At 40.4% G+C, this 13,930-nt stretch overlaps 1 protein-coding gene across 1 annotated transcript in view; it reads left to right on the plus strand.

Moving 5' to 3' along the window:
• The window catches only part of ARHGAP20 (Rho GTPase activating protein 20), a 45,732-nt gene that overhangs the window by 13,875 nt on the left and 17,927 nt on the right, over positions 1 to 13,930 (plus strand). Inside the window, exons 2-6 of the mRNA XM_016194015.2 lie at positions 15 to 100; positions 7,883 to 8,044; positions 9,166 to 9,315; positions 11,685 to 11,726; positions 12,569 to 12,653. Coding sequence (XP_016049501.2) covers positions 15 to 100; positions 7,883 to 8,044; positions 9,166 to 9,315; positions 11,685 to 11,726; positions 12,569 to 12,653 — 525 coding nt within the window. The remainder of the gene's footprint in view (positions 1 to 14; positions 101 to 7,882; positions 8,045 to 9,165; positions 9,316 to 11,684; positions 11,727 to 12,568; positions 12,654 to 13,930) is intronic.

Consider the following 13,930-nt stretch of genomic DNA (forward strand, 5'->3'; position numbering starts at 1 on the left):
TTTCTCCTCAACAGAAAATGAAATCTGTTTCAGAACGGAGAAAGAGTGCTCCTTCTCTCTTCCTTGAGAGAGCAATAATGCAAAAGCGACCTAGCACCAAGTAAGTGAAAAATGTTGTACACGGTATGTGCTACTTTATTTTTTGTTTGTGGTTTTGGCATGGAGTTTTATCAGCACCAGAATTCTGTTCAATAATAGAAAATATGGCTTATATTATTATTTTATTTAATATGACCTGCTTCTGTGAACCATAAAGCCTTTAGAACAAATATGTGATCAGTTATTTTAAAAATCAGAAGTGATGCTCACATCACATATGCAGATGCTTCATTTGATAAAGTTTATAGAAAGTTAGGAACCAGAAAACTGAAAGATGAGTTAATCACTATACACACTTGGGTGTTTTTTGTTGTTGGTGGTGGTGGTGGTGGTTTTTTTGAGTTTGACATTTTTTTAAGTTTTATTGATTTAATGATGGACAAAACCACAGGATAAGAAGGGTACAATTCCATACAATTGCCGTCATATCTGCTCCCCTCCATTGGAAGATTCCCTATTCTTTATCCCCCTGAGAGTATGAACCAAAGATCATTATGGGATATAGAAGGTGGTGGGTCTGGCCCCTGTAACTGCTTCTCTGCTGTACATGGGTGTTGACAGGTTAATCCGTACCCCCAGCCTGTCTCTATCTTTCCCTAGTGGGGCAGGGCTCTGGAGAGGTGGGGTTCCAGCATACATTAGTGAGGTAGTCTGCCTAGGGAAGTCAGGTTGGCATCATGGTGGCAACTGCACCTTGGTGGCTGGAAAGAAGTAAGATATAAAGCAGAACAAACTGTCTGATAATCAGGAAACTAAAGGTAAGAATGAAGGAGATGAAATTTGGAGTCTTCACACTGGAAGAAAGGAGTCTATTTTAAGTATATTCCAAGGGGCCCATGACTTTACTAATTTTTGCCTGAGCCTGACAGCTAGTATGCAGGTGGGCTAAAAGTATTGACTAGGAAAATGGTGTCAGTGTTGGGGGGCGGGGGTTGTAGGACTAGAAAGCTGGATCAGGGCAGAGAGTAGCTTCCGAATATGGGGAAAGTATATAATTACCATTAACTGTAAACCCCGTCAATCTGACCTGGGGCCCATGTCTATTCATATTTAGCACAGGAGCCTGTGTAACCTCTGCTTCCCTGTCAGTCTGAGCTCACATTCCATGGTCACTAGGGACATTCTAGGCTGCACTCATTTCAGGACCCGTCTTCCTTCAGTAGCAGAGTGTATTAACCCAGCCTCCCTTTAGAGAGTGGGGCAGTTTCCACCTTTGTTCTACATTGAAGGCAAGGTCCTGTAGAGGCCCACAAGAGGGCATCATGATGATACTCCTGATGGAGATGATCAGTGATGGTGTAGAGAGGGACCTGTTAGAGGTGTAGGCCCCGCATATCTCTGTGGGAATCCCAGAATTCCCTGACTAGGGCCACGGATGTTGGAGTAGCCTGGTAGTGACCGAAAGGAACATCATTAAAAAGTGCCGGTCTCTTGCCTTTTAACCTATACATGCTTAGTTTTACAAACATCTTTGCTTATTTTTTTTTTTCCTGAGGTAATGCCTATGCATGGTTGCAAAGCAGCTTTCTAACAAGCTTCAGACAGGAAGAAAGATAACCAAAATGAATATATATATCTTTCCCCAGGCTTTTTATTTTAGGAATGAGGAGCCCAAGAGTGAGAGGGCAAGAGTGCCTGTGATTACATACACAGAGCATGAGCGAGCACTGGGGCCAGGCTAGGTTCACTTTGGCCGCAGGTTCATTTTTTTCTACTAGCCTTAAGCAAGCACAGAGGACTACTTTAGTGGGTAGTTATGTGATGTGCTGACACCTATCGGGGAGACAAGAAACGGTACTCATATGACAGTCAAGGTTCATAAATTATTATTTCCCCCATAAAATTATAAAAAATAGAGAATGAATAAAAGGCCATTGTAATCAGAACAGGACTTTTATAAAGGAGAATAATAGCCAGTGTCTTTTTTCCTAAAACATTGAAATCATGCACTGAGATGGATGGGGGCTTCTTCCAGTTCTGAGAGAATTGGCCTAAGTGGAAAAATCAGGATGTCATCCCGTAAAGATTCAGAGAGGGGAGTCAGGCAGTAGTGTAGTGGGTTAAGCGCACAGACAGGCGTAAGGATCCCAGTTAGAGATCCTGGTTCAAGGCCCCGGCTCCCCACCTGCAGGGGAGTCGCTTCACAGCTGGTGAAGCAGGTCTGCAGGTGTCTGCCTTTCTCTCCTCCTCTCTGTCTTCCCCTCCTCTCTCCATTTCTCTCTGTCCTAACAATGACAACATCAATAACAACAATAAAAATAACTACAACAACAATAAAAAAAACCAAGGGCTACAAAAGGGAAAATAAATAAATATAAAAACTTTTAATTTAAAAAAAGATTCAGAGGGTATCATTGCTGGGACTGGAGAGGCAGCATAGTGGTTAAGCAAAAGACTCACATGCCTGAGACTCTTAAGGCCGCAGGATCACTGCACTCAACCTGGAATAAAAATTATATGAAGAAAGACTGATCTTCAGTATTCCCTGCGTCCCCCAGTGAGAAGTGGTGAGGCTCAACCCCTTAGAAAAAACTGATGGAAGAACAGTTCATCCCTCCTTTTTTTTCGGCCCTGTCTTACTCAGTCATAACTTGTTCTCCGTCTCTCACCCTCCTACTTCTCCCTATAAGCCTAGTGGGTGTGTTCTAACACAGCCTCAAGTAACTAGGTGAAAGCAGAAACCTCTCTTTTAAAGCAAGCCATCTCATTCATTATAAGATTCTTTAGAAATGTAGAGTGCTTTCTTCCTTCCTTTCTTTTTACTGTTAAAAGAGGCTTTCTTGAAAACTGAGTGGATTTTATTCAAAGGCACAGACTTTTTCCATATGTGTTCATCTAATCAATTTGATAGATTATGGACCTCTTCAAGTAATAATTCCTCAAGCTATCTAAGAAACTCAGTAAAACAATAAAGCCTAAAATATGGAAGGGAGAGAGGCAAGGAACCTCGAAGGGCAGTGGTCTTCAAAGTGCAGTGTTGGGCCCAGGAGCACCAGTTTCACCGGGAGACATGTTAGGCATCCGGCCTGTAGGGACTAGATCCAAATAGAATCAAGCACGTAGGAAACAGCACTCAATTCTGTTTTAACAAGTTCTCTGTGATTCAGATATAAGCTAAAATTTGAGAACCACCCTCCCAGTGCATTCTGTAGGTGAAGTCTATCCTCAGGAGTGATTGAGCCATGTCCAGATCTCAGGGAATGAAGTTAACTCCATAGCAACTGTGGGAGGGTTGTCTTAATGCCTTTTCAGACTAGAAGTCTGGAGATAGCTACTATAGGCTCTGGAATGTCAAAACATCAAGAGAGAGTACGTTTCAGCATTATGAATTTTAGGTGGTGGTGGAATAGACCAGACCTGAATCCAGAAACGTTATCATCGCTGAACACCAATGCCGTGTTTGACTACATTTGCATTATGTGAACCTGGGGTTCAACTCTGCCCTGAAAATAAGGATGGTTTTTCAACACATGCCGTTTTTATCTACTTTCCCTCCCACATAGAGACAGTGAAACCAACAAAATTAGTAGTTTTTCTTGCTTGCCAGGCATAAATTGTTATTTGCCGTTTCCAGTAGGAGGGACTCTCTCCTAAGCTGCTTTTCAATATGTATCGTAGTTTTTGTGCCAAGGTAGAGCTAGAAACCACACATCTTAAGGAAGAAGAGGGTGCTATTCAGGCCATACAGAGGCAAATGCTTTTCTAAAGCAAGTAACCCTTTAGACTTCTTTGGATCCCAGAAGGGTTCCCACTGACTTGGTGCTACCCCGCAGCCAGCCCCACCACAGCAGTCAGCATGTGTAGAGCTGGGGTGCTGTGCTCAGCTAGTGCGTTAGGGAGCTCCCAGAGTCCTCAAAGCAACCCTAAGAAGTAAGCGCTGACACTTCCATCTCACAGACTGGTCAAAATGCCATTTCAGGGGCTTCACTAACCCCCCAACGTCACACTATCTTGAAGTAATAGACTAGGTTTCAAGCCAAGGTCTGTCTAACTCCAAAAATCTTTTTGAATTTTTAAAAATATTTATTTACTTATTTAATTTCCATTTTTATTGCCCTTGTTTTTTATTATAGTTACTGTTGTTGTTATTGATGTCATCATTGTTGGATAGGACAGAGAGAAATGGAGAGATGAGGGGAAGATAGAGAAGGGGAGAGATAGACACCTGCAGACCTGCTTCACTGCTTGTGAAGTGACTCTCCTGCAGGTGGGGAGCCGGGGGCTTGAACCGGGATCCTTACACCTGTCCTTGTGCTTTGTGTCACCTGTGCTTAACCTGCTGTGCTACCGCCTGACTCCCACTCCAAAAATCTTTTAATCCTCATCCCCTGGCTTTCTGCCTGCATACCTTCAGCCGTCAAACAGCTCTGCAGTTTACTTAGTTCTCTGTGCCTTGAATATAAAATCCCTTCCTGTGTCTCTACTTAAAGAACTGCTTTAAGATTAAGTTCAGTTCATGGCAAGCTTCCCTGGCTCATACAGAATTCCCATGAAAGTTTCACTGATGTTCTATTTCTTGTGCTGCTGTATTGTAACATAATTTTTTCTTTGCCTCATTTACAAACTTCTTTCTTACCCGCTTTTTCCTAGATACCTCCAGCCTACACTAATATTCTCCCTCTAAAATATTCTCAAAGTATAGAAATCTACAACTGGAATGAAAAATGATGGTTGTTTTAGCTCATATCTTCAAGGCCAAGGGTTGAGAAAATACTAACTGGCTAGTAGTAACTTCTGCTGTCCTCCGTTAATTGGGGTCATCATTGAGATGACGAGGGCAAAGGAAGGACAGAACAAGTCCTCATTATCAATTCTCTTCCCACACTAACAACTTCACACTAACTCAAGTGTAAATACCAGTCTTCCTCTGGTACCAGCATCACAGCTAAGGCAGACTAGTTGGCATTGCCCATGCAAGTCACATGATTGTGTTTCTCAGTGTGTGTTCAGTATAAAAGGAAACATCACTCTTGTCAAATGTAAGTTCGTTTGGCAGGAAGAAAGGGGTTTCTGCATGTTTGCCCTGAAAATATAGCAGAGCAAATGCTTTTCAAAATAGGGAGATCTATCTCCAGTATGCTGTTTCTCTCAGGTTCCTTTTCCTTGTCATTAGTTTATCTTCTCAGATCATAAACTCCAAAAGAGATAGGCACCAGGCCACTGGTAACTGAACAACTGTGCCATCTGTGTATCACAGAACCTTTCTAGGCATGTAGGTGTATCCTTAACAAGATTTACTTTCTACTAGGCTGATGTGGGTAGCAAAACATGCAAACAAAAGTCTTAAAAATGACATCTCATAAAATAAAATGTGGCATTTAGAGAGTGACCATGTAGTCAGGACAGGCCTCCTGAGCTGGGTACTTACTAATATCTGATGAATAATACTCAGAGAACTCCTAAGCCCTAAGAGAAATAAATTAAGATACCACTAAAGTAAGGTACCATTTATGAGTTAGGACTTCTTTTCCTTCATTTCTTGACATCTCAGTGCCAACCCCAAGGAGTTGTACTCCTTTAGTAAGACAAAAGATCAAACAGAAGTTTCCCTTCTCCAATTAAAAAAAAAAAAATCCTGCCTCTTCCCTGGCCACTGCCAGCAGCTACCACCTTTAGAGGAGATCCACAACAGTCTCTGAGACCACAAGAAGACACATGTGCATCACCATCATTCAGCAGTCAGCTGTTCTGTGGCCAGACAGTGGTCAAAGCACAGCAATGAACTAACTAGATAAATACCCTTGCCCTTAAGAAGTTTACACTGATGATCCAACCAGAATGCTTAACCCTAAGCAGGATCCATATACTGTCTGCCATCCCCCCTCCAGATTTCATTGCTAGTGATCTATGAATAAGCTCAAAGTAAATCTCAATTTCATTGTGAAGTATAGGCTCATTTTTATTATAAAACTACTCTTCCTATTAGAATTGTGATTTCACTGCTTGCTTAAAATATCTTATTCTGTAATGTGATCCTTGAGGTTGAGGTTGCCAGATTCAAAGTAACTGCTTTTTAATGCTAGGCCCATAGACACAGTCTGGTGTGGCTAATTTTAAAACTGGGTATGGAAAGTGCTATTCAACAACATAAAGGATTACTGGTAAATACAGTAAATGAACAAATCCAGAAGGCACGCCTAACAGATATCTTACACAAGAGTAACGCTGTGATTCTACTCAGGAATTTCTACAACAGACAAAACTAATAAGTGGGGGGGGGGATCAGAGTGATTACTCTGTTGGTGAGCCTATGTAGAATAATATTCATCATAATATTATTTGAGGAATTAAATATTTAATTAAAATTTTAAAGACATATGACCATTGAGTTGGCTTGCATAGTGAATCTTTGATTGATAGTACTATGTGTAGACTACAGCCAAAGACTCACCACTCAGAAGAGGGGGAGACAAGGGCTCTATTGGGAAAAAGGGAGGTTGGAGTGGGAGTTTCTAGAGATGACTCTTTATTTATTTCCTTTTGTTGTCCTTGTTGTTTTATTGTTGTGGTTATTATTATTGTTGTCATTGTTGGGTAGGACAGAGAGAAATGGAGAGAGGCGGGGAAGACAGGGAGAGAGAAAGATAGACACCTGCAGACCTGCTTCACCACCCTGCAGGTGGGGAGCGGGTAGGGGGGCTCCCAACTGGGATCCTTTTGCTGGTCCTTGCGCTTTGAGCCACATGTGCTTAACCTGCTGCGTTACCATCCAACTCCCGAGATAACTCTTTTAAATGATGTCACCTTGTAACAGGATGAGGGATCACTGATTCAGAGGTAAAAAGACATTTCAGTGACTTGAGGTCTCACCCACAAGGCTCTATTTTATCAAAGCCCAGCAGATCAGATTCTAGGTGTAGTTTTGTAGAGTAAGCAAAGCAGGCAAGCTACCAGTAGCTATGCTTGCTGTGGCTATTTTTAAAATAATTGAATATGTAAAAATTGGAGTTTAGAGACTTTTGAGCTAATAGCTCTTATATTTTAATGAAAAAAGAAACTATACACAGATACGCCATATTCATGTATTTTATATAACAAGAGAAAGGGAGAAGTTTTTGGAGTTCTACCTATATCTTAATAAGGTTTTAGATTATACAGATTGTCAAAACTCAGTAAATACACACCCAATATTCTAAATTTAAAATATTTTAAATGACAGATATTGGACTCTTAAGTCAATTATATGCATGCCCAGCTATTTGAAGGCATATACTGCTCTGTGCCGTTTACATTGAAATGTTGTTCAGTTAAATTAAGTGAATTGACAGGCAGCAGTTAAAATTTCAGTGCCAGACTAAGTTGGGGTGTATATGTGCTTCTTCTTATAAAGCTTTCAGGTCAGGGAGACGGCTTCATGGCTATACAAAAGACTTTGATGCCTGAGACTGTGACCCCAGATTCAATCACCAGCACCACTGTCATTCAGAACTGAGCAATGCTATAGTTAAAGTTTAAAAAAAATACAAAAAAAAAAAAACCTTGGACTTCACTTTGAGAATTTTCTTTTATTTATAAGTGAGACAGAGCATCATTCAGCTCTAGCCTGTGGAGGTGTGTAGGACAGTAAGCAAGTGTCCTGTGCTCTCACACTGCGCCACCTCGTGAACCTTCAACCTTCTCATAGTGAAATGCAAGAAGCTACTGTGTGAAGGTAGATGAGGGGAACAATTAGGAAGTCGCACCACTGCAGTTCTGGAAAATTCAGGGGTTTATATTTATCAACTATACACTCATTTTATAGAAAGTTGATCATACTAAAGATTTGTGCTGTGATCTGTTACAGTGAAATTTCCACTGGTGTGGAAACAGGTGCGTTACTCTCCATATTTGATCATTCCGATCGAGACCTGCTGATTGACGGCCGTGTAGAACTTCGAAGAGGCCTGCAGAAGCAAGAACGACATATTTTTCTGTTCAATGATCTGTTTATTGTGACCAAAGTCAAGTAAGTACACATTTCCTCTAGCAAAGGGGTCACCTTTCCACTAAGCGCGTAGTATATAAGTGCCTGACCTGTGTTACTGTTGCTAGTATCTGAAGAACAATTTTTGCTTATTTTTGCAAAATATGGTGTCAGTTGATTCTTCAACAAGCATTCATGCCCTGAATCAATGATGGAGGTACAGTGAATAATGTGAGGCATGTGGTCCTTGCTTTCATGGAGCTTGTCTTTTTTTTTTTTCCTTGCCTCCAGGGTTATTGCTGGGGCTCGGTGCCTGCACTACCAATCCACTGCTCCTGGCGACCTTTTTTTTTTTTCCCATTTTGTTGCCCTTGTTATTGCCCTTATTGTTGTCGTTATTGTTGCCATTTATGATGATGTTGTTGGATAGGACAGAGAGAAACGGAGAGAGGAGGGGAAGACAGGGGGAGAAAGACAGACACCTGCAGACCTGTTTCACTGCTAATGAAGCGACCCCCAGAGTTACCACTGGGGCTCGGTGCCTACACCACGAATCGACTGCTCCTGAAGGCCATTTTTCTTGCCCTTGCCCTTGCCATTGTTACTGTTGTTATTGCTGTTGTTGGATAGGACAAAGAGAAATGGAGAGAGGAAGGGAAGATGGGGATAGAAAGATAGACACCTGCAGACCTGCTTCACCGCTTGTGAAGCGACCCCCCCCTTCAGGTGGCATCTGGGGGCTCAAACTGTTCTCTGCCTCTGCTTTAGACCAACAAAGTACCAGGCTCTCCAAGACAAAAGCCAGGGAGCTGACTGAAAGTATAAATAAAGCCTCCCACTCTAATGGCTAATATAATATCTACTGAGCATTCACCATGTGCCAATCATTGTTATATTTCCTTTATATATTATATAAAACCATAGGATAAGAGGGGTACAGCTTCACACAATTCCCCCACCAGACCTCCCTATCCCATCCCCTCCCCTGATAGCTTTCCTATTCTTAAACCCTCTGGGAGTATGGATGGACCCAAGGTCATTGTGGGATGCAGAAGGTAGAAGGTCTGGCTTCTGTAATTGCTTCTTATCTCAAGTACAGGAGCTCCCATAAAATTGAAGGGGCAAACTTAATAGGAGCTCTTGTTTGGTTTATATCTTTCTAGATGTAACAACAACTTTAAATTAAAAAATAAAATAAAGCTAACTGATATGTGGACAGCAAATTGTATCGATGAAGTAGGAGAAGGCCACACGAGTGCCATAAAATCCTTTGTCTTGGGATGGCCAGTAGTCAACTTCGTTGTCACATTCAGGTAAGAATCATAGCTTGTTCATTTATATGATTAGCTGCTGAGAAACACATTCAACTGTACAATTTCTAAGATAGAAAAGTGTTCATCAGATTTTATCCTCCCCTCATTTTTAAAGGAAAATATTGTGCTCTGTGTGCTAAAGTCAATAAACTCATCTTTTTGGCACACCTCCCATAGTGATGGTTATGTTTCCACCCAAAAGTTTTTTAAAATAAAACATGAAAATTAATGGTATTGAAAACTCTAGGAGCCATTTAGCTCAGTTTGAACATTAACTTAAGACACCTCTTACTTGTAAAAAGGAATAAAATCTATATACTTTCCCCTCCAGCACTCCCTTCCTTTAATGTTAAGATATTGTTCACATCTTTGAACTTCCCAGTTCAAACAACTATGCACATTTGATCAAAGTCAGGACAAGAGAAAGAAGTATCATGTACAGTGAAAAGGGGGAAGGCATATGAAAGATTCCCCACAAGTCTGGGAAGAGTAGAGCATGTGTAATAGAAAGTCTCCCGTCGCTGAGAATGAGTTGGGAACTATTGGCATTTAGTTTATTGGCCCAAGAGGAAATGACTGTAAGGAGAAACTAAGGGGACTGGTTCCTAGACACCAATAATTTCATATCAGCAAACATCCCTGTAACCCATGTGTGGCAAGGAGTCAGAGCACCTCTGGATGTTCAAGGGACAAGTCTAGGGATAGGAAAAGATAATGTCAGCAGTGACCATGATAGGCTGAAAGCCAGAAGCTCTTCATCTGCTTTGGAGACATCATAAAATGTCTTTTGGTGACACCTTGCTCACCTGTATTCTGGTTTGACCAAGGAAAGCATGTATTCTAGTAAATAAGAAAATATGATTTTTATACTAGCCTGACAAAGTAGGTTTTCATTTGATCTATAAATGTGCTATTCACAGTAAGGACTTAAAATACTGTCCTTATGATTCACCTTGTAGATAATTTTCAGATTGAAATGTCTTTTTTTTTTTTTTTAAAAAAAAAAGGTGTTCCCATGTTTCTGGTAGTTATTAATCTTAGGTTTGTGAATCACAGTTCAGATAGGGAAATATGAAATGACTGGGCCTTTTTTGAGATGTGATGGTCTTCTACCTTTTTCCCAAGGGGACAGCATGGGAATTTAATTTTTATAATTTATCCTTTTCTGTTTGACTCATTTTTGGAGTTCCATATAGATTCTGTCAGTTTTAGAATTCAAAGCTATTTGTTTTAGCTTTTTTTGTTTCACTATAGATAGTACAGTGACTGACTAGGAGATAACTGTTTTTTGAGCCACTAGTCTGATGACATGTAAAACAAGTCATGGTCAACATTCCTTAGTATCTGCTCATATAATATGTATCCCACTTTTTATTCTGTAATTTTTATTTATAAAATGGAAATACTGACAAGACTATAGGATAAGAGTGGTACAACTCCACACAGTTCCCACCACCAGAACTCCACATCCCATCCCCTTTTTTAGCTTTCCTATTTTTATCCCTCTGGGAATATGGGCCCAGGGTCAGTATGGGGTGCAGAAGGTGGTAGGTCTGGCTTCTGTAATTGCTTCCCCACTGAACATGAGCGTTGGCAGGTCGATCCATACTCCCAGCCTGTCTCTCTCTCTCCCTAGTAGGGGAGGGACCTGGGGAGGTGAGATATACCACTTATGTTCCTCACCCCTCCTAAAAATACAAGCTTCCTCTGCTACCATTTTATTTAGTTTAATTTAAATGACTTCATCACTAGGTGTGCCACTACCTGACCCCCAAGATACGCTTTTTATGAATGAAATGACTTTATTACAATTTTATACATGAAGTGATGGTTCTTTTCCTGACAGAAACTGATTTCTGGACCAGGATATTTCCATCAGTGTTCCAATTTTCTCTTTGATTTTTCTTAATTTCAGACTTTCTATTTGGCACTAATGATACACATCACGAATTAGCCAGCTTTATAGATATGGAAACTGAAGCAAAAAACTGTTGCATAATTATCTGCTCATGATCATATGGTTTGCATGTATTTTTTTAAAACCAGATGTTTATATTTCAAATAAATATTTTTTCTAGTACAGGAGCCACCTCTCACTAGTCTAATACCACTTACGGAATACCAGTAAAATAAGTAAAAATAAGTCCAAGGGGACTGAATATTTTGACTGTGTCACTAGTCCTAAGGGAACTTTTCACAGCAGGTTCTCCTGAGCAGTTATGCCGACGTTGAGATGGTACACAGCCCAGCCCCGTCAGTAACAATGGTTACCGGTTAAGATTGTTGATTATTTTATCTGAATTAACAATCTTAAATATTTTATCTTAAATTTTCATCATGGTTTAATTTCTCTTCCATTTTCTTTGCAGTTCTTCAGAAGAAAAGGAAAAATGGATGTGCCTGCTTCAGAGGTATGTTTTCAGTATAAGTATGTTTAATCGTTATGCTGTATTTATATGAGTTAAATTCTTCTCCGCGGAAAGATTGCACCCCAAACTCTTCCCTTCTGCTCAGCAGATATTGTCCTCAGAAGAAGCTGCTTTAGACTGTACCCCAACCACTACTACATTATTACAGTGTAAATAATGTTCTCTTGCTACACGCCTTTTATCCTAGGAAAGAGAACATTGAGATCTGGTTAGATTATTTTAGATAGCAATTAGTCAGTAATCTCTCTCATCTCTTTAGTGTCTCCAGCTTACCATTTGGAGCTAACATTTTCTTTAAAGCTTCCCATATGTGAAGGAGTTTCCACTCAGCACCTACCCTTGGACAGAGAATAAAATGGCTCATTCTTTTTTATCTCTTAAACCCAAAGTCCTTCCTTCCTCCCATCTTCCCTTTCCCAAGCAATGGGATGACCAAGATTTACACTCCAATGAAGAGCTAAATGAGAAGTGAAAAGGCATTGGTTTGGTCTGGTCTAGTAAAGTATTATATGTGCACCTGTGTCCTTATCTGTAAAGTCATGGGCCTGTATGAAGCCCAGGATAAAACACCACCTGAAGGTAGAGGTACTTGAACCTGGCTGTGCTCATATTTCATTGGAAATGGATGTCCCTTGTTCCTATGCCTAGTATCCCAAGAATATTTCTCTTCCAACCCATAATGTAACTCTGACTTTGCTGAGTCTTTCCACCTGCTTTTTAAAAGCTGCATAGTATATTGAGGAGTTCAGCAAAGTAGACAGATGTAAAAGTCACTAGTGCAATCATCTGACTCGCTGTTGTTTTGGGCTGTTGCATTTCATTAGATACATCACACTAGAAAAAGAAAAGGAATTCCCGAAGACCGTTCCGCTTAAGGTGTATGCAAAGGAGATGTCCAGCTGTGCTGACGTAAGTGCTTCTAAGCCAATTAAAATCCAAGTCTCTGTACTGGACAGAAGACCATGGCTAAAGAGAGCCAAGCGGGCAGATTGTACATGTACTATGGAAGTAGCATATAGACACACCATTGCAGAAAAATGGATTTTCCTGAGCATATGTATGTATATACAAACACAGACACAAACCCTGAAGACAGTCATGTATGTGAATGATGGTGTTTAATTTACACTTGGCAAGAATGTTGCTTCCCTTCTTCTGACTTAATGTTCTCAGGAGTCCTCCAATAGCTGCTGCAGAGGCTTGTGCAGGAAAAGCCATTTCCACAGGAGTATTTACTATTAGTATCAAGCAACTTTTTCCAAGCTGTCACTTTATAACTGAAGATCAGTTTTGAAAAATTGTTCTTTATATATATATATATATATTTTTTAGGAATGGAATCCTTCAGGTAAATAATTAGGTGAGGTCTAGGGGAAATAAACATTTTGATTCTAGTTCAGTTTTGCCCATATTGGTCAAAAAGTCTTTGGCCCTAGTAATATGTATGTAGTATCTTTCTCATGCAATGGACTGTCACAGTTCTAGATCCCATAAAATAGTTTTCTGTATAAAAATGCATAGTACCAGGGCCAATGGTGCTGCACCTGGTTGAGTGCACATGTTACAGTGTGCAGGGACTTGGGTTCGAACCTCTGGTCCCCACCTGTAGGGGGAAAGCTTTGCAAGTGGTGAATCAGTCCTACAGGTATCTCTTAACTCCCTTACTACCCTCTTTATTTATTGGGTAGAGATAGCCAGAAATCAAGAAAAAAAAAAAAAAACTTAAAAAATGCATAGTAAAGACAGTTATGTTTTGGCCAACAGCAGAAGTGAGTGCCAGATGTCACTGCTTCTGAGAAAGAGTCTATAGTGATCTCCTGAAGCAAGCAGTGTGTCAAAACTAAAAACCACCGTTTTCTGTCCACTTTGAGTTTTTTTAGCAGTTGGGTCACATTCATAATCAAGCACTATAGAAATAATCAACACTTTCTTTTTAGTGTGTAGAAAGTATATGTCTGAGTAGTATCCCTCTCACTGTGAAAGCAAGGTAAGAGTGAGTCATGGTCAGTTCACATGCTCTGTTTTTATTACTTGGACCCTAGTTAAGTCAGCAGTGATCTGACACACGTATCCTTTACTCAGGTAATTTACTTCCTAACAGGAAAAAATAGCCCTCTCCTACCCTCAAAGTAAAAAAAACAGGTGTGCATGTGAAGGGAGCATTCTTCACTACTGGCCTTTACTTA

The sequence above is a fragment of the Erinaceus europaeus genome, chromosome 20 (assembly GCF_950295315.1).
Source record: "Erinaceus europaeus chromosome 20, mEriEur2.1, whole genome shotgun sequence".
NCBI lineage: Eukaryota > Metazoa > Chordata > Mammalia > Eulipotyphla > Erinaceidae > Erinaceus > Erinaceus europaeus.